At 40.1% G+C, this 22,130-nt stretch overlaps 1 protein-coding gene across 1 annotated transcript in view; it reads left to right on the top strand.

Annotated features, from left to right (window-relative positions):
- LOC124114810 (interleukin-6 receptor subunit beta-like) overlaps window positions 1-22,130 on the top strand; it is a 62,326-nt gene that overhangs the window by 29,487 nt on the left and 10,709 nt on the right. Inside the window, exons 8-12 of the mRNA XM_046475589.2 lie at window positions 1,309-1,400; window positions 3,507-3,717; window positions 9,041-9,198; window positions 17,683-17,854; window positions 18,628-18,783. Of these exons, the coding sequence (XP_046331545.2) occupies window positions 1,309-1,400; window positions 3,507-3,717; window positions 9,041-9,198; window positions 17,683-17,854; window positions 18,628-18,783 (789 nt within the window). The remainder of the gene's footprint in view (window positions 1-1,308; window positions 1,401-3,506; window positions 3,718-9,040; window positions 9,199-17,682; window positions 17,855-18,627; window positions 18,784-22,130) is intronic.

The raw sequence follows: 22,130 nt of genomic DNA, 5'->3' as shown, positions 1-22,130 counted from the left end.
AAACAACAAGCAAACGAAACAAACAAAAAATAATCAATCAACTTGATACATTGTGTATAACATGTGATGAAAAAATGTATCAAGACAGTAGTATGTCAGTGTTGTTATATCATACTATCAATCACTGGTTTGTCTGGTCCAGACGTGATTATTAACAGGTTGCCATTATACGCCTGGAAGATTACCGTGTCAACAACATACAAACAAATAATAATTCAAACTGCATGTACATTGAAACTTGATATGTCAACCTTAGGGTTTGATCTCAAACTGTTTGAAAAGACCTCCATGGAAGGTCAAGGTTGCTGACAGTCACAGTTTAATAATAACAATAAAAGGCCATTTCTATTGCACATCTTTCCATACCACTCAGGGGCATGATCTATTTTAACCCCGGTCACTGGATCAGTGTGCACTCCAGAATCATTCTCAGCTCCCTGGGGAGTATACAACCCAAGCTGCCTGTTAGGCACTAGAAGGTTAGCAACCACATTGCCACCTCATCCTACCGGGTACCCATTCACTGCTGAGTGAACAAATGCACATTCCAACAAAGTCACTAGCCCAAAGAGATGCCACATGTGTTACATATGCTTCAGGACCTGTGAAGATTCCGGGGTAGAATAGGTCTTCAGCAACCCATGCTTGCCGTAAAAGTCGACTATGCTTGTCGTAAAAGGCGACTAATGGGATCGGGTGGTCAGGCTCGCTGACTTGGTTGATACATGTCATCGATCCTAATTGTGTAGATCAATGCTCATGATATCAATCACTGGATTGTCTGGTCCAGACTCGATTATTTACAGACCGCCGTCATATAGCTGGAATATTGCTGAGTGCGGCGTTAAACAACAAACCAACCAACCAACCAACCAACCAACCAACATATGCTTCAGTGTGGGGCAGGACCGAAGCCCTAGAAACTCGCAGGAGTTAAGCTGACGAAACGTGGTCACACATCCAAGGACTCTCAAAGACCGACGTTGCTTACCCTCACCTGATTTTTTAACCTGTGTGCTGTGCACAGGATCACATGGCACCATGGGCACCCTGTTTGTTAATGTAACTGATGTTTGTTTTCAATTCATTTAAAATAGAACAGTTATGTAACAAGATATAAAATCAAATCATTTGTTTTGTCTGTGTCTGTTTTTGATCAGTTGATTTGGTTTTGATTTTGTATTCAGTCGTATGCAGATCGACAACCTGGTTTGAAGCTCCTGACAGTAACCACTAGTAGTGTGCAGACAGAAGGCTGCTGTGCTATGATGTTAGTATGAATGATAACGAGTAATTTCCATCTTTCAGTGCCAAGTGGTGTTCCAGGAACGCAGATCGGAAGCTTTGTTTACAGTGACTGTAATCAGACACAAATCTGTACAGTGACCATCTACTGGAAGGTATGTAGCAGAGCGGTCTATATCTAAAATAACATCAGTCTATAACTGTAATACCATCAGTCTATAACTGTAATAACAGCATTCTATAAACTGTAATAACAGCAGTCAATATCTGTAATAACAGCAGTCTATAACTGTAATAACATCAGTCTATAACTGTAATAACAGCTGTCTATATCTGTAATAACAGTGGTCTATATCTGTAATAACAGCAGTCTATAACTGTAATAACAGAGGTCTATATCTATAATAACAGCAGTCTATAACTGTAATAACAGCATTCTATAAACTGTAAAAACAACAGTCAATATCTGTAATAACAGCAGTCTATAACTGTAATAACAGCAGTCTATATCTGTAATAACAGCTGTCTATAACTGTAACATCAGCAGTCTATAACTGTAATAACAGCTGTCTATAACTGCAATAACAGCAGTCTATAACTGTAACATCAGCAGTCCTGTCAACCCTCCCGCATTTAGCGGGAGACTCCCGCAATTTGATGAAATCTCCCAGTCTCCTGCATGATGGACTATTTCTCCCGCAAAACAGAATTCTTCATTATTGAAAAAATTTGCCTCCATTGTCCCTTGAGTAAAAACAATGAATGGGAAGTTTGCGTCCCGATCTATCCGGTAGGCTCCCGGATTAGCGACCCTTATCACAGCCACCCACAGGGGGACCCAGATGGGCCTTTGTCCAGTAATCAACTGGTAATTAAATTCATATGGTGAACGATTGAACAATGTAAACTGTTAAGAAAACTCTAATAGTCCTAACAGGTGCCTGAAGGGTTGAACTTGAAATGAAAAATCAGCCAAGTATTCATCACTTCATGAAATGAACTGTTGTCTTCATGTTCTAAGCGTGTTTATTCTTCCATAATTTAAGAATGTAGATACATATGGCCGGTCCAGTTATACATGACTTTATTGGTTATCAGATTTGTCAGAAACTTTGTTAAAACATCAACATACCTCAAAGTTACGTCATTGAACTCTTGGAAATGAAAACAAAATATGTCCTGCAAGCGCCGTCTTCAGAAACAACACTATGCATGATTGGTTGATTCGGTAGTTGAAATAACAATGAGTTACACGATCAGGCTTCCTTACAGCTAGGGTTTCAAAGTCAAAGTTTAAAGTGAAACTTATAAATTCCCTTTTGACTGACATCGTGAATTGTGTGCACAGAAAATATCAAAATAGAACTTTATCAAATTTCACGAGAATGTATCATGTGATTATTTTACACGATTTGATTGGCTAATAGTTTGCTTGCGTCCCAGATCTGCAATCTAATTTGCATACAACAGTACTAGTCAACCAATGAGATTAATACACGTCAAGGTCAGAAAGGTCAACAACGACAACGAGACTCATTTCATTCATAAATTGTAGTAAAACGTAATATTACTTCCAAATATGGCATACATTTCTTGGAGTGGAATAACGTGAACATTTCTAGGAAATTTAAGAAGCAAAGTAATGGGACTGTCAACAGACTACCGCAGACAGAAAAAACCCAGTATATCTTATTGAAATTAGGGGCGATGATGTTGCGTCAGGATAAATGCATTTGATATTTCTTTGGCGAATTTTGTAACCAACATCGCGCCAAATACTCAGAAAACCTGCATCGTAACAAAGCCTGACAACTGGTCGGATTGAACACGTCGTCAACTGGTCAAGCTACCGATTGTGAAATTTCAAAATCTGTTTGCGTTTATCTGAGATGATCTTTGAACGAAAGTTATATGGGTAGATTGTGCTGAGTTTTTGGAGGAGGAAAATGCAAACGGAAATTAAGCAAGCTGTACGTATAAAAAACCTATTGATTATTTATTGTTTCAAAATATTTGGTTTTCTTTGTAACATTATTAAAAATAAAAGTTGGAAATTATCTTATCTTCACTTTCTTAAAAATCTCCCCCTTTGGAGGCAAATCTCCCCCATTTTGAAGTCAATTCTCCCACATTGTCATGATGAGGGGTTGACAGGTCTGCATCAGCAGTCTATAACTGTAATAACATCATTCTATAAACTGTAATAACAGCAGTCCATAACTGTAATATGTTGTCTAGTCAGTTTCTGTTATTTTCTATAGCCAATACCCCTGGAAGAGTCCAATGGGAAGATAACTCTGTACAAAATACAGCAGAAAGACACACAGAATGGAACTAGGGATGTAGCAGGATCGGCAACGTCCTATGACCTGCTGGTCGGGAAAGACCGAGAGTATAGCATTACTTTGAGAGGAGGAACACAGGTCGGCATGTCAGGAGAGTCAAACCCTATTGTGATTCCTGCTTATAACAGTGAGTAAACAACATCTATGTTCATATATCATCTGATCTGCTGAACAAAATTGATCCGATATGAACACAATATGACTATGTGCTTAATAATAACTAATCTAAGCTGGCATTTACCTGGGTAACTCATATTTTTGAGTGAGGACAGTAATATTTCGGGCGGTCGGGTAGCCTAATGGTTGAAGCGTTCGCTCGTCACACTGAAGACCCGGGTTTTATTCCCAACATGGGTACAATGTGTGAAGCTCATATCTGGTATCCCCCGCCATGATATTGCTGGAATATTGCTAAGAGCGTCATAAAACCATGCTCACTCACAGAAATATTTGGGTTGCGGAGTTTCAAGGCAGGATCATAGGGTTCCCAGGCTGGTGGTGTTTCCAAGAATTCTACTGATGTCATGTCCTTACCCACTGAGTAGCCTTAGGGCAACAAGGTGGGGATTTGGATGTTAGGTTGAAGAAAATCAACCACTGTCAACTGTGGCAACACTTGACCTGTCTAGAACACCCTGCTCAACCTGAGAACAGTGACAAGGCAACACTTGACCTGTCTAGAACACCCTGCTCAACCTGACAACAGTGACAACGCAACACTTGACCTGTCTAGAACACCCTGCTCAACCTGAGAACAGTGACAGGGCAACACTTGACCTGTCTAGAATACCCTGCTCAACCTGACAACAGTGACAGGGCAACACTTGACCTGTCTAGAACACCCTGCTCAACCTGAGAACAGTGACAAGGCAACACTTGACCTGTCTAGAACACCCTGCTCAACCTGAGAACAGTGACGGGGCAACACTTGACCTGTCTAGAACACCCTGCTCAACCTGAGAACAGTGACAAGGCAACACTTGACCTGTCTAGAACACCCTGCTCAACCTGACAACAGTGACAAGGCAACACTTGACCTGTCTAGAACACCCTGCTCAACCTGACAACAGTGACAGGGCAACACTTGACCTGTCTAGAACACCCTGCTCAACCTGAGACCAGTGACAAGGCAACACTTGACCTGTCTAGAACACCCTGCTCAACCTGAGACCAGTGACAGGGCAACACTTGACCTGTCTAGAACACCCTGCTCAACCTGAGAACAGTGACAAGGCAACACTTGACCTGTCTAGAACACCCTGCTCAACCTGAGAACAGTGACAGGGCAACACTTGACCTGTCTAGAACACCCTGCTCAACCTGAGAACAGTGACAAGGCAACACTTGACCTGTCTAGAACACCCTGCTCAACGTGAGAACAGTGACAGGGCAACACTTGACCTGTCTAGAACACCCTGCTCAACCTGAGAACAGTGACAAGGCAACACTTGACCTGTCTAGAACACCCTGCTCAACCTGAGAACAGTGACAGGGCAACACTTGACCTGTCTAGAACACCCTGCTCAACCTGAGAACAGTGACAAGGCAATACTTGACCTGTCTAGAACACCCTGCTCAACCTGACAACAGTGACAAGGCAACACTTGACCTGTCTAGAACACCCTGCTCAACCTGACAACAGTGACAGGGCAACACTTGACCTGTCTAGAACACCCTGCTCAACCTGAGACCAGTGACAAGGCAACACTTGACCTGTCTAGAACACCCTGCTCAACCTGAGACCAGTGACAGGGCAACACTTGACCTGTCTAGAACACCCTGCTCAACCTGAGAACAGTGACAAGGCAACACTTGACCTGTCTAGAACACCCTGCTCAACGTGAGAACAGTGACAGGGCAACACTTGACCTGTCTAGAACACCCTGCTCAACCTGAGAACAGTGACAGGGCAACACTTGACCTGTCTAGAACACCCTGCTCAACCTGACAACAGTGACAAGGCAACACTTGACCTGTCTAGAACACCCTGCTCAACCTGAGAACAGTGACAAGGCAACACTTGACCTGTCTAGAACACCCTGCTCAACCTGAGAACAGTGACAAGGCAACACTTGACCTGTCTAGAACACCCTGCTCAACCTGACAACAGTGACAACGCAACACTTGACCTGTCTAGAACACCCTGCTCAACCTGAGAACAGTGACATGGCAACACTTGACCTGTCTAGAACACCCTGCTCAACCTGACAACAGTGACAAGGCAACACTTGACCTGTCTAGAACACCCTGCTCAACCTGAGAACAGTGACAAGGCAACACTTGACCTGTCTAGAACACCCTGCTCAACCTGAGAACATTGACAGGGCAACACTTGACCTGTCTAGAACACCCTGCTCAACCTGAGAACATTGACAGGGCAACACTCGACCTGTCTAGAACACCCTGCTCAACGTGAGAACAGTGACAGGGCAACACTTGACCTGTCTAGAACACCCTGCTCAACCCGACAACAGTGACAGGGCAACACTTGACCTGTCTAGAACACCCTGCTCAACCTGACAACAGTGACAGGGCAACACTTGACCTGTCTAAAACACCCTGCTCAACCTGACAACAGTGACCGGGCAACACTTGACATGCCTAGAACACCCTGCACAACCTGACAACAGTGACAAGGCAACACTTGACCTGTCTAGAACACCCTGCTCAACCCGACAACAGTGACAGGGCAACACTTGACCTGTCTAGAACATCCTGCTCAACCTGACAACAGTGACAAGGCAACACTTGACCTGTCTAAAACACCCTGCTCAACCTGACAACAGTGACAGGGCAACACTTGACATGCCTAGAACACCCTGCTCAACCTGAGAACAGTGACAAGGCAACACTTGACCTGTCTAGAACACCCTGCTCAACCTGAGAACAGTGACAGGGCAACACTTGACCTGTCTAGAACACCCTGCTCAACCTGACAACAGTGACAGGGCAACACTTGACCTGTCTAGAACACCCTGCTCAACCTGAGACCAGTGACAAGGCAACACTTGACCTGTCTAGAACACCCTGCTCAACCTGAGACCAGTGACAGGGCAACACTTGACCTGTCTAGAACACCCTGCTCAACCTGAGAACAGTGACAAGGCAACACTTGACCTGTCTAGAACACCCTGCTCAACCTGACAACAGTGACAGGGCAACACTTGACCTGTCTAGAACACCCTGCTCAACCTGAGAACAGTGACAAGGCAACACTTGACCTGTCTAGAACACCCTGCTCAACCTGACAACAGTGACAGGGCAACACTTGACCTGTCTAGAACACCCTGCTCAACCTGAGAACAGTGACAAGGCAACACTTGACCTGTCTAGAACACCCTGCTCAACCTGAGAACAGTGACAGGGCAACACTTGACCTGTCTAGAACACCCTGCTCAACGTGAGAACAGTGACAGGGCAACACTTGACCTGTCTAGAACACCCTGCTCAACCTGACAACAGTGACAAGGCAACACTTGACCTGTCTAGAACACCCTGCTCAACGTGACAACAGTGACAGGGCAACACTTGACCTGTCTAGAACACCCTGCTCAACCTGAGACCAGTGACAAGGCAACACTTGACCTGTCTAGAACACCCTGCTCAACCCGACAACAGTGACAGGGCAACACTTGACCTGTCTAGAACACCCTGCTCAACCTGACAACAGTGACAAGGCAACACTTGACCTGTCTAAAACACCCTGCTCAACCTGACAACAGTGACAGGGCAACACTTGACATGCCTAGAACACCCTGCACAACCTGACAACAGTGACAAGGCAACACTTGACCTGTCTAGAACACCCTGCTCAACCCGACAACAGTGACAGGGCAACACTTGACCTGTCTAAGACACCCTGCTCAACCTGAGAACATTGACAAGGCAACACTTGACCTGTCTAGAACACCCTGCTCAACCTGAGAACAGTGACAGGGCAACACTTGACCTGTCTAGAACACCCTGCTCAACCTGACAACAGTGACAGGGCAACACTTGACCTGTCTAGAACACCCTGCTCAACCTGACAACAGTGACAAGGCAACACTTGACCTGTCTAGAACACCCTGCTCAACCCGACAACAGTGACAGGGCAACACTTGACCTGTCTAGAACACCCTGCTCAACCTGAGAACATTGACAAGGCAACACTTGACCTGTCTAGAACACCCTGCTCAACGTGAGAACAGTGACAGGGCAACACTTGACCTGTCTAGAACACCCTGCTCAACCTGACAACAGTGACAGGGCAACACTTGACCTGTCTAGAACACCCTGCTCAACCTGACAACAGTGACAAGGCAACACTTGACCTGTCTAAAACACCCTGCTCAACCTGACAACAGTGACAGGGCAACACTTGACATGCCTAGAACACCCTGCACAACCTGACAACAGTGACAAGGCAACACTTGACCTGTCTAGAACACCCTGCTCAACCCGACAACAGTGACAGGGCAACACTTGACCTGTCTAGAACACCCTGCTCAACCTGACAACAGTGACAAGGCAACACTTGACCTGTCTAAAACACCCTGCTCAACCTGACAACAGTGACAGGGCAACACTTGACATGCCTAGAACACCCTGCACAACCTGACAACAGTGACAAGGCAACACTTGACCTGTCTAGAACACCCTGCTCAACCCGACAACAGTGACAGGGCAACACTTGACCTGTCTAGAACACCCTGCTCAACCTGAGAACATTGACAGGGCAACACTCGACCTGTCTAGAACACCCTGCTCAACCTGACAACAGTGACAGGGCAACACTTGACCTGTCTAGAACACCCTGCTCAACCTGACAACAGTGACAGGGCAACACTTGACCTGTCTAGAACACCCTGCTCAACCTGAGAACAGTGACAAGGCAACACTTGACCTGTCTAGAACACCCTGCTCAACGTGAGAACAGTGACAGGGCAACACTTGACCTGTCTAGAACACCCTGCTCAACCTGAGAACAGTGACAAGGCAACACTTGACCTGTCTAGAACACCCTGCTCAACCTGAGAACAGTGACAGGGCAACACTTGACCTGTCTAGAACACTAGGAAGGTTCCCAACTTCAAACAAATGTTGAAACCTTTAAAGATAGGTCAATGCCCCAGAACAAACCTAAGGTGCAATATAGTGCAATACGTGTCAAAAAAACATAAGGATCTCACTATATATTGCAATACGTGTCTCAAAAACCTAAGGATCACAATATATTGCAATACATGTCACAAAAATCTAAGGATCACAATATATTGCAATACATGTCACAAAAATCTAAGGATCACAATATATTGCAATACGTGTCTCAAAAACCTAAGGATCACAATATTTTGCAAAACGTGTCTCAAAAACCTAAGGATCAAAATATATTGCAATATGTGTCACAAAAACCTAAGGGTCGCAATATATTGGAAAACGTGTCACAAACAAACTATTTTCCATTGTAGAAGTGTCCCACCCCTCGGACATCATGGTGGAGGCAGACAGCTCCACCCTGTACATCACCTGGGGGGTCCCACCAGGGTCACAGGACCCCCACCAGGGGAGGGTCACAGGCTACACCCTGTACTACTGCAATGGGTCCAAGATCACCTCGAAATGTCTGGTAAGAATAGCATTATGATTGTTGTCAGAGGTTAGCTTGCATAAAGTTATTCCTATACTTCTCATGTATATTCACTGTGAGGTATTTTTATTTCAGTGGCCAATAACAGTTAATCCAATCTAATTAAAATTGATCCCATAGTTCTCACAACTGCTAAACAAAGATCTGAGGACATCCCAATATGGGTCATGTAAGAACGACCTTCCATGAACTTTGACCAACCAATGATGTGACTAGCAACAATTGACATTGGCCAGTTAGAAAGTAGCTTTCTCGAGCTTTACAGCACTAGTTTCAACCATTTCAGACTACGCTTTAAAAATATGTTGACAAAAATATGTAAAAAATTTAAAAACTGAACAAACAAACATTCTTGAATGTGTAATATACTTTCCTCATCTGGTAAGCAATGCTCTGACTGGTTGGATGAAAGGTCGTGCTGACATGACCCGTAATGGGATGTCCTCAAGTCTTTGTTGAGCAGTAGCTTGCCATAATAAGGGGATTATACTTGTCATAAGAGATGACTAACAGGATCGGGTGGTCGGGCTCGCTGATTTGGTTGATGCATTTCATCGGTTCGCAATTTACGTATGAAAGCCTAGCCACTGCTAATGGCACTATTTCACATCGAAAACAGAAGATTGCTGTGTCACGTGCAACCCTGCATGGGGCACCTGTTTAACAATTGGTCGAACACCACACACATGTATGGCGACTATGTTTGTTGTAAGAGGCGACTAACAGGATCGGGTGGTCAGGCTCGCTGACTTGGTTGATGCATGTCATCATATCCAAATTGAGTTGATCGATGATCATGACATCAATCACTGGATTGTCTGGTCCTGACTCAATTATTTACAGACCGTCAGGAAGAATTTTGCTGAGTGTGGCGTAAAACAACAGACACACAAAAAAAGCAACAACAAAAATAGGAAATACAACTAAATTTATCAATCATCTTGCCAAGTATATGCACAAAGTTTCATTGACATTTGAACTTAGTTTGAAATGAAATTTAGGTCATTGTTTATAGTTCTAATAGGTGCCCCTCTGTCAATTTTCTAAGCAGTGCTAAAAATACTAAAATACGCTATTTGAAGGGGGCGTGGCAAAATTGCAAATGTCCGACTGGGATTTTAAATTTTCCGGACCCCTGCTAAGCACCTTGGGTGCTTATAACTGAGTGAGTGAGTCAGTAAGTTGGGTTTATAGCTCTGTTTTAAACAGTGTTCCAGTTATATCACGGCATGTCAGCTTCACGTCTGAGGAAATCCCGAAGTGATGCAGGTCTCAGGCAATTACCACTTTAGTGAAACCCACTAGCACGGGTATGATGCTGACAAACCTAGAAACATAATTGGGGTGAAACCAGGATTCAAACCCATGATCATAGGTTTCTGGTGTGACCAAGGGACGCAACTCTGCACAGAGAATTGTGGTGTAACGACAGTTCAGTGATTTGGGGGAAAACCTTGGTGAACCAAATCATTTAGAAAAGTGTTTCTCAGTAAAGAGTTGCCCTATTGCTATACAAGGGCATATAGCAACACTGAACCTTGCTTGTAGCATAGCTTCACATTATAATATGGACAACCATTAAATGGGCTTATAACGACACTGAACCTTGCTTGTAGCATAGCTTCACATTACAATATGGACAACCATTTAATGGGCTTATAGCGATACTGAACCTTGCTTGTAGCATAGCTTCACATTACAATATGGATAACCATTAAATGGGCTTATAGCGACACTGAACCTTGCTTGTAGCATAGCTTCACATTACAATATGGACAACCATTAAATGGGCATATAGCAACATGAAACCTTGCTTGTAGCATAGCTTCACATTACAATATGGACAACCATTAAATGGGCATATAGCAACACTGAACCTTACTTGTAGACGCATAGCTTCACATTACAATATGGACAACCATTAAATGGGCATATAGCAACACTGACCCTTGCTTGTAGCATAGCTTCACATTACAATATGGACAACCATTAAATGGGCATATAGCAACACTGAACCTTGCTTGTAGCATAGCTTCCCATTACAATATGGACAACCATTAAATGGGCATATAGCAACACTGAACCTTGCTTGTAGCATAGCTTCACATTACAATATGGACAACCATTAAATGGGCATATAGCAACACTGAACCTTACTTGTAGCATAGCTTCACATTACAATATGGACAACCATTAAATGGGCATATAGCAACACTGAACCTTGCTTGTAGCATAGCTTCCCATTACAATATGACAACCATTAAATGGGCATATAGCAACACTGAACCTTGCTTGTAGCATAGCTTCACATTACAATATGGACAACCATTAAATGGGCATATAGCAACACTGAACCTTACTTGTAGCATAGCTTACCATTACAATATGGACAACCATTAAATGGGCATATAGCAACACTGAACCTTACTTGTAGCATAGCTTCACATTACAATATGGAAAACCATTAAAACGGCATATAGCAACATGGAACCTTGCTTGTAGCATAGCTTCCCATTACAATATGGACAACCATTAAATGGGCATATAGCGACACTGAACCTTGCTTGTAGCATAGCTTCACATTACAATATGGACAACCATTAAATGGGCATATAGCAACATGGAACCTTGCTTGTAGCATAGCTTCCCATTACAATATGGACAACCATTAAATGGGCATATAGCGACACTGAACCTTGCTTGTAGCATAGCTTCACATTACAATATGGACAACCATTAAATGGGCATATAGCAACATGGAACCTTGCTTGTAGCATAGCTTCACATTACAATATGGACAACCATTAAATGGGCATATAGCAACATGAAACCTTGCTTGTAGCATAGCTTCACATTACAATATGGACAACCATTAAATGGGCATATAGCAAAACTGAACCTTGCTTGTAGCATAGCTTCCCATTACAATGTGGACAACCATTAAAGGGGCATATAGTACACTGAACCATACTTGTAGACACATAGCTTCCCATTACAATATGGACAACCATTAAATGGGCATACAGCAACACTGAACCTTACTTGTAGCATAGCTTCCCATTACAATATGGACAACCATTTAATGGGCTTATAGCAACATGAAACCTTGCTTGTAGCATAGCTTCCCATTACAATATGGACAACCATTAAATGGGCATATAGCAACATGAAACCTTGCTTGTAGCATAGCTTCACATTACAATATGGAAAACCATTAAATGGGCATATAGCAACACTGAACCTTGCTTGTAGCATAGCTTCCCATTACAATATGACAACCATTAAATGGGCATATAGCAACATGGAACCTTGCTTGTAGCATAGCTTCACATTACAATATGGACAACCATTAAATGGGCATATAGCAACACTGAACCTTACTTGTAGCATAGCTTCCCATTACAATATGGACAACCATTAAATGGGCATATAGCAACACTGAACCTTGCTTGTAGCATAGCTTCCCATTACAATATGGAAAACCATTAAATGGGCATATAGCAACACTGAACCTTGCTTGTAGCATAGCTTCCCATTACAATATGGACAACCATTAAATGGGCATATAGCAACATGAAACCTTGCTTGTAGCATAGCTTCCCATTACAATATGGACAACCATTAAATGGGCATATAGCGACACTGAACCTTGCTTGTAGCATAGCTTCACATTACAATATGGACAACCATTAAATGGGCATATAGCAACATGGAACCTTGCTTGTAGCATAGCTTCCCATTACAATATGGACAACCATTAAATGGGCATATAGCAACATGAAACCTTGTTTGTAGCATAGCTTCACATTACAATATGGACAACCATTTAATGGGCATATAGCAACATGGAACCTTGCTTGTAGCATAGCTTCACATTACAATATGGACAACCATTTAATGGGCATATAGCAACACTGAACCTTGCTTGTAGCATAGCTTCACATTACAATATGGACAACCATTTAATGGGCATATAGCGACACTGAACCTTGCTTGTAGCATAGATTCACATTACATTATGGACAACAATTAAATGGGCATATAGCAACATGGAACCTTGCTTGTAGCATAGCTTCACATTACAATATGGACAACCATTAAATGGGCATATAGCAAAACTGAACCTTGCTTGTAGCATAGATTCACATTACATTATGGACAACAATTAAATGGGCATATAGCAACATGGAACCTTGCTTGTAGCATAGCTTCACATTACAATATGGACAACCATTTAATGGGCATAAAGCGACACTGAACCTTGCTTGTAGCATAGCTTCCCATTACAATATGGACAACCATTAAATGGGCATATAGCAACACTGAACCTTACTTGTAGACACATAGCTTCACATTACAATATGGACAACCATTAAATGGGCATATAGCAACATGGAACCTTGCTTGTAGCATAGCTTCACATTACAATATGGACAACCATTAAATGGGCATATAGCGACACTGAACCTTGCTTGTAGCATAGCTTCACATTACAATATGGACAACCATTAAATGGGCATATAGCAACATGGAACCTTGCTTGTAGCACAGCTTCCCATTACAATATGGACAACCATTAAATGGGCATATAGCGACACTGAACCTTGCTTGTAGCATAGCTTCCCATTACAATATGGACAACCATTAAATGGGCATATAGCGACACTGAACCTTGCTTGTAGCATAGCTTCACATTACAATATGGACAACCATTAAATGGGCATATAGCAACATGGAACCTTGCTTGTAGCATAGCTTCACATTACAATATGGACAACCATTAAATGGGCATATAGCAACATGAAACCTTGCTTGTAGCATAGCTTCACATTACAATATGGACAACCATTAAATGGGCATATAGCAAAACTGAACCTTGCTTGTAGCATAGCTTCCCATTACAATGTGGACAACCATTAAAGGGGCATATAGCAACACTGAACCTTGCTTGTAGCATAGCTTCACATTACAATATGGACAACCATTAAATGGGCATATAGCAAAACTGAACCTTGCTTGTAGCATAGCTTCCCATTACAATGTGGACAACCATTAAATGGGCATATAGTACACTGAACCATACTTGTAGACACATAGCTTCCCATTACAATATGGACAACCATTAAATGGGCATACAGCAACACTGAACCTTACTTGTAGCATAGCTTCCCATTACAATATGGACAACCATTTAATGGGCTTATAGCAACATGAAACCTTGCTTGTAGCATAGCTTCCCATTACAATATGGACAACCATTAAATGGGCATATAGCAACATGAAACCTTGCTTGTAGCATAGCTTCACATTACAATATGGAAAACCATTAAATGGGCATATAGCAACACTGAACCTTGCTTGTAGCATAGCTTCCCATTACAATATGGACAACCATTAAATGGGCATATAGCAACATGGAACCTTGCTTGTAGCATAGCTTCACATTACAATATGGACAACCATTAAATGGGCATATAGCAACACTGAACCTTACTTGTAGCATAGCTTCCCATTACAATATGGACAACCATTAAATGGGCATATAGCAACACTGAACCTTGCTTGTAGCATAGCTTCCCATTACAATATGGAAAACCATTAAATGGGCATATAGCAACACTGAACCTTGCTTGTAGCATAGCTTCCCATTACAATATGGACAACCATTAAATGGGCATATAGCAACATGAAACCTTGCTTGTAGCATAGCTTCCCATTACAATATGGACAACCATTAAATGGGCATATAGCGACACTGAACCTTGCTTGTAGCATAGCTTCACATTACAATATGGACAACCATTAAATGGGCATATAGCAACATGGAACCTTGCTTGTAGCATAGCTTCCCATTACAATATGGACAACCATTAAATGGGCATATAGCAACATGAAACCTTGTTTGTAGCATAGCTTCACATTACAATATGGACAACCATTTAATGGGCATATAGCAACATGGAACCTTGCTTGTAGCATAGCTTCACATTACAATATGGACAACCATTTAATGGGCATATAGCAACACTGAACCTTGCTTGTAGCATAGCTTCACATTACAATATGGACAACCATTTAATGGGCATATAGCGACACTGAACCTTGCTTGTAGCATAGATTCACATTACATTATGGACAACAATTAAATGGGCATATAGCAACATGGAACCTTGCTTGTAGCATAGCTTCACATTACAATATGGACAACCATTAAATGGGCATATAGCAAAACTGAACCTTGCTTGTAGCATAGATTCACATTACATTATGGACAACAATTAAATGGGCATATAGCAACATGGAACCTTGCTTGTAGCATAGCTTCGAATTACAATATGGACAACCATTTAATGGGCATAAAGCGACACTGAACCTTGCTTGTAGCATAGCTTCCCATTACAATATGGACAACCATTAAATGGGCATATAGCAACACTGAACCTTACTTGTAGACACATAGCTTCACATTACAATATGGACAACCATTAAATGGGCATATAGCAACATGGAACCTTGCTTGTAGCATAGCTTCACATTACAATATGGACAACCATTAAATGGGCATATAGCGACACTGAACCTTGCTTGTAGCATAGCTTCACATTACAATATGGACAACCATTAAATGGGCATATAGCAACATGGAACCTTGCTTGTAGCACAGCTTCCCATTACAATATGGACAACCATTAAATGGGCATATAGCGACACTGAACCTTGCTTGTAGCATAGCTTCACATTACAATATGGACAACCATTAAATGGGCATATAGCAACATGGAACCTTGCTTGTAGCATAGCTTCACATTACAATATGGACAACCATTAAATGGGCATATAGCAACACTGAACCTTACTTGTAGCATAGCTTCCCATTACAATATGGACAACCATTAAATGGGCATATAGCAACACTGAACCTTGCTTGTAGCATAGCTTCCCATTACAATATGGAAAACCATTAAATGGGCATATAGCAACACTGAACCTTGCTTGTAGCATAGCTTCCCATTACAATATGGACAACCATTAAATGGGCATATAGCAACATGAAACCTTGCTTGTAGCATAGCTTCCCATTACAATATGGACAACCATTAAATGGGCATATAGCGACACTGAACCTTGCTTGTAGCATAGCTTCACATTACAATATGGACAACCATTAAATGGGCATATAGCAACATGGAACCTTGCTTGTAGCATAGCTTCCCATTACAATATGGACAACCATTAAATGGGCATATAGCAACATGAAACCTTGTTTGTAGCATAGCTTCACATTACAATATGGACAACCATTTAATGGGCATATAGCAACATGGAACCTTGCTTGTAGCATAGCTTCACATTACAATATGGACAACCATTTAATGGGCATATAGCAACACTGAACCTTGCTTGTAGCATAGCTTCACATTACAATATGGACAACCATTTAATGGGCATATAGCGACACTGAACCTTGCTTGTAGCATAGATTCACATTACATTATGGACAACAATTAAATGGGCATATAGCAACATGGAACCTTGCTTGTAGCATAGCTTCACATTACAATATGGACAACCATTAAATGGGCATATAGCAAAACTGAACCTTGCTTGTAGCATAGATTCACATTACATTATGGACAACAATTAAATGGGCATATAGCAACATGGAACCTTGCTTGTAGCATAGCTTCGAATTACAATATGGACAACCATTTAATGGGCATAAAGCGACACTGAACCTTGCTTGTAGCATAGCTTCCCATTACAATATGGACAACCATTAAATGGGCATATAGCAACACTGAACCTTACTTGTAGACACATAGCTTCACATTACAATATGGACAACCATTAAATGGGCATATAGCAACATGGAACCTTGCTTGTAGCATAGCTTCACATTACAATATGGACAACCATTAAATGGGCATATAGCGACACTGAACCTTGCTTGTAGCATAGCTTCACATTACAATATGGACAACCATTAAATGGGCATATAGCAACATGGAACCTTGCTTGTAGCACAGCTTCCCATTACAATATGGACAACCATTAAATGGGCATATAGCGACACTGAACCTTGCTTGTAGCATAGCTTCACATTACAATATGGACAACCATTAAATGGGCATATAGCAACATGGAACCTTGCTTGTAGCATAGCTTCACATTACAATATGGACAACCATTAAATGGGCATATAGCAACATGAAACCTTGTTTGTAGCATAGCTTCACATTACAATATGGACAACCATTTAATGGGCATATAGCAACACTGAACCTTGCTTGTAGCATAGCTTCACATTACAATATGGACAACCATTAAATGGGCATATAGCAACATGAAACCTTGCTTGTAGCATAGCTTCACATTACAATATGGACAACCATTATATACAACAGATGATTAATCATTCAAGTCATTCAAGAGATGCTTTTCTTTTATGTTTGTCCTTTCTAGGATAGTATTCATTGGTTCCCATTTCCCCCTGGGGTGTTCGGGTATGAATTGAAGGTACCTGATGGTAACCTTGACAACAAGATCATTGGTGTATCTGTAGAGAAGGAGGTAGCCAATCAGACAGTCAGCAGTGGCTTCAAATGGAGCTCCTGTGTATACCAAAGAAATCGGAGTAAGTATTTACCATCTATTGGGCAGGAAAGAGAAATGGGATTCCAGTCCAGAGATTAAATTGTGGGATACAAGGAGAATGGTCATTGCCTTAATTTTGATCTTGGTAACAGGAGTGACAATTTCCCAGTAACAGTGAAAAACTATTATTTTCTTATATTTTTCAAAATATGATTATAGCATAGCAAATACTTGTCTTATATATACTTTGTTACCTTGTACAACCTACTACATTCCAATTCCCCAAAATTTACTTTTTTCTGTAAAAACAGGAATTGAAGTTTCTGCTCAAAATTGGAAACATGGTCTTGCGCTCATTCTTTTAACATATTGTGTTATACATCATCAAATATTAATGAAATCTTGCATGTTTTGTTGTCGCAAGGTTGAAAGCAAAAGTTTTTTACTACCTTTATTCATTTTTTATTATGTATTAGTATTTATTACCCGCTGGTGGCAGAAGAACAGGAATTCAGACATTTTCAGAGAATGACCAAGCCACTGATTTAATCATGACAGTCTACCAAAAAATGCTATTTTGCTACAGTGACCTCCAATGTAGTCATCAGTTTGTATGTTTGGACAAACCTGATGTCATGTAAACAATAAGTTGATCGATGAGTTTTATCATCAGTGAACTTTAAAAATCAAATTTCAATCAAGAAATTTCCTCCAAATTAATTTTAAATTAAATTTTCTATATATATGAGAATTCTTCAGTGGCAAGACATGCTCTACTTTTAGTTGTAGCGAAATTATTTTAATTGTTTCCAGTTCCCCTGGCGCCACAAAGTGTCAACTTCACCCAGGGCCAGCCAGACAATGCCCTGAATGTGGAGTGGAAGAGGTTGGACTGTGTCCAGGACCCTGTGTACATCACCCACTATGTCCTGTCTTACTGTGCCGTCCACCAACATGGTGGATGTAAAGGTATGTCCCCATTCACGGCTGTTGTAGTCATCAGCTTGTAATTGTCTCCATATTTGTAATTATAATATTGGTATGGCTAAACTACTCAAACAAATACCCATATGCATAGGTCTGGTAGCTTAAAGTTGGCATGAGTTGCACATTTGAACCTGTTTCATGCATTGAAGAACAGACTTGTCCCTGCTTCTGGGCTATACATTGGCAAGGTACATTTATGAATTCTGTTTGCAGAAAGGTACATTGTGTATATACATTTATGAATTCTGTTTGCAGAAAGGTGCATTGTGTATATACATTTGTGTATTCTGGTTACAGAAAGGTACATTGTGTATATACATTTGCGTATTCTGGTTACAAAAAGATACATTGTGTATATACATTTGTGTGTTCTGGTTACAGAAAGGTACATTGTGTTGTACATTTGTGTATTCTGTTTACAGAAAGGTACATTGTGTATATACATTTGTGTATTCTGGTTACAGAAAGGTACATTGCGTATATACATTTGTGTATACTGTTTACAGAAAGGTACATTGTGTATATACATTTGTGTATTCTGGTTACAGAAAGATACATTGTGTATATACATTTGTGTATTCTCTTTACAGAAAGGTACATTGTGTATATACATTTGTGTATTCTGTTTACAGAAAGGTACATTGAATATATACATTTGTGTATTCTGGTTACAGAAAGGTACATTGTGTATATAAATTTGTGTATTCTGGTTACAGAAAGATACATTGTGTATATACATTTGTGTATTCTGTTTACAGAAAGGTACATTGTGTATATACATTTGTGTATTCTGGTTACAGAAAGGTACATTGTGTATATACATTTGTGTATTCTGGTTACAGAAAGGTACATTGTGTATATACATTTGTGTATTCTGGTTACAGAAAAATACATTGTGTATATACATTTGTGTGTTCTGGTTACAGAAAGGTACATTGTGTTGTACATTTGTGTATTCTGTTTACAGAAAGGTACATTGTGTATATACATTTGTGTATTCTGGTTACAGAAAGGTACATTGTGTATATACATTTGTGTATTCTGGTTACAGAAAGTTACATTGTGTATATACATTTGCGTATTCTGGTTACAGAAAGATACATTGTGTATATACATTTGTGTGTTCTGGTTACAGAAAGGTACATTGTGTTGTACATTTGTGTATTCTGTTTACAGAAAGGTACATTGTGTATATACATTTGTGTATTCTGGTTACAGAAAGGTACATTGTGTATATACATTTGTGTATTCTGGTTACAGAAAGATACATTGTGTATATACATTTGTGTGTTCTGTTTACAGAAAGGTACATTGTGTTGTACATTTGTGTATTCTGTTTACAGAAAGGTACATTGTGTATATACATTTGTGTATTCTGGTTACAGAAAGGTACATTGTGTATATACATTTGTGTGTTCTGGTTACAGAAAGGTACATTGTGTATATACATTTATGAATTCTGGTTGCAGAAAGGTACATTGTGTATATACATTTGTGAATTCTGGTTACAGAAAGATACATTGTGTATATACATTTGTGATTTCTGTTTACAGAAAGGTACATTGCATATATACATTTGTGTGTTCTGGTTACAGAAAGGTACATTGTGTTGTACATTTGTGTATTCTGTTTACAGAAAGGTACATTGTGTATATACATTTGTGTATTCTGGTTACAGAAAGGTACATTGTGTATATACATTTGTGTATTCTGGTTACAGAAAGGTACATTGTGTATATACATTTGCGTATTCTGGTTACAGAAAGATACATTGTGTATATACATTTGTGTATTCTGTTTACAGAAAGGTACATTGTGTATATACATTTGTGTATTCTGGTTACAGAAAGGTACATTGTGTATATACATTTGCGTATTCTGGTTACAGAAAGATACATTGTGTATATACATTTGTGTGTTCTGGTTACAGAAAGGTACATTGTGTTGTACATTTGTGTATTCTGTTTACAGAAAGGTACATTGTGTATATACATTTGTGTATTCTGGTTACAGAAAGGTACATTGTGTATATACATTTGTGTGTTCTGGTTACAGAAAGGTACATTGTGTATATACATTTATGAATTCTGGTTGCAGAAAGGTACATTGTGTATATACATTTGTGAATTCTGGTTACAGAAAGATACATTGTGTATATACATTTGTGATTTCTGTTTACAGAAAGGTACATTGTGTATATACATTTGTGTGTTCTGGTTACAGAAAGATACATTGTGTTGTACATTTGTGTATTCTGTTTACAGAAAGGTACATTGTGTATATACATTTGTGTATTCTGGTTACAGAAAGGTACATTGTGTATATACATTTGTGTATTCTGGTTACAGAAAGTTACATTGTGTATATACATTTGCGTATTCTGGTTACAGAAAGATACATTGTGTATATACATTTGTGTGTTCTGGTTACAGAAAGGTACATTGTGTTGTACATTTGTGTATTCTGTTTACAGAAAGGTACATTGTGTATATACATTTGTGTATTCTGGTTACAGAAAGGTACATTGTGTATATACATTTGTGTATTCTGGTTACAGAAAGATACATTGTGTATATACATTTGTGTGTTCTGTTTACAGAAAGGTACATTGTGTTGTACATTTGTGTATTCTGTTTACAGAAAGGTACATTGTGTATATACATTTGTGTATTCTGGTTACAGAAAGGTACATTGTGTATATACATTTGTGTGTTCTGGTTACAGAAAGGTACATTGTGTATATACATTTATGAATTCTGGTTGCAGAAAGGTACATTGTGTATATACATTTGTGAATTCTGGTTACAGAAAGATACATTGTGTATATACATTTGTGATTTCTGTTTACAGAAAGGTACATTGCATATATACATTTGTGTGTTCTGGTTACAGAAAGGTACATTGTGTTGTACATTTGTGTATTCTGTTTACAGAAAGGTACATTGTGTATATACATTTGTGTATTCTGGTTACAGAAAGGTACATTGTGTATATACATTTGTGTATTCTGGTTACAGAAAGGTACATTGTGTATATACATTTGCGTATTCTGGTTACAGAAAGATACATTGTGTATATACATTTGTGTATTCTGTTTACAGAAAGGTACATTGTGTATATACATTTGTGTATTCTGGTTACAGAAAGGTACATTGTGTATATACATTTGCGTATTCTGGTTACAGAAAGATACATTGTGTATATACATTTGTGTGTTCTGGTTACAGAAAGGTACATTGTGTTGTACATTTGTGTATTCTGTTTACAGAAAGGTACATTGTGTATATACATTTGTGTATTCTGGTTACAGAAAGGTACATTGTGTATAT

Source organism: Haliotis rufescens, unplaced genomic scaffold (assembly GCF_023055435.1).
Source record: "Haliotis rufescens isolate VD_foot unplaced genomic scaffold, xgHalRufe1.0.p SCAF_2, whole genome shotgun sequence".
Taxonomy (NCBI): Eukaryota; Metazoa; Mollusca; class Gastropoda; order Lepetellida; family Haliotidae; genus Haliotis; species Haliotis rufescens.
This window is presented reverse-complemented; position numbering and strand designations above follow the sequence as displayed.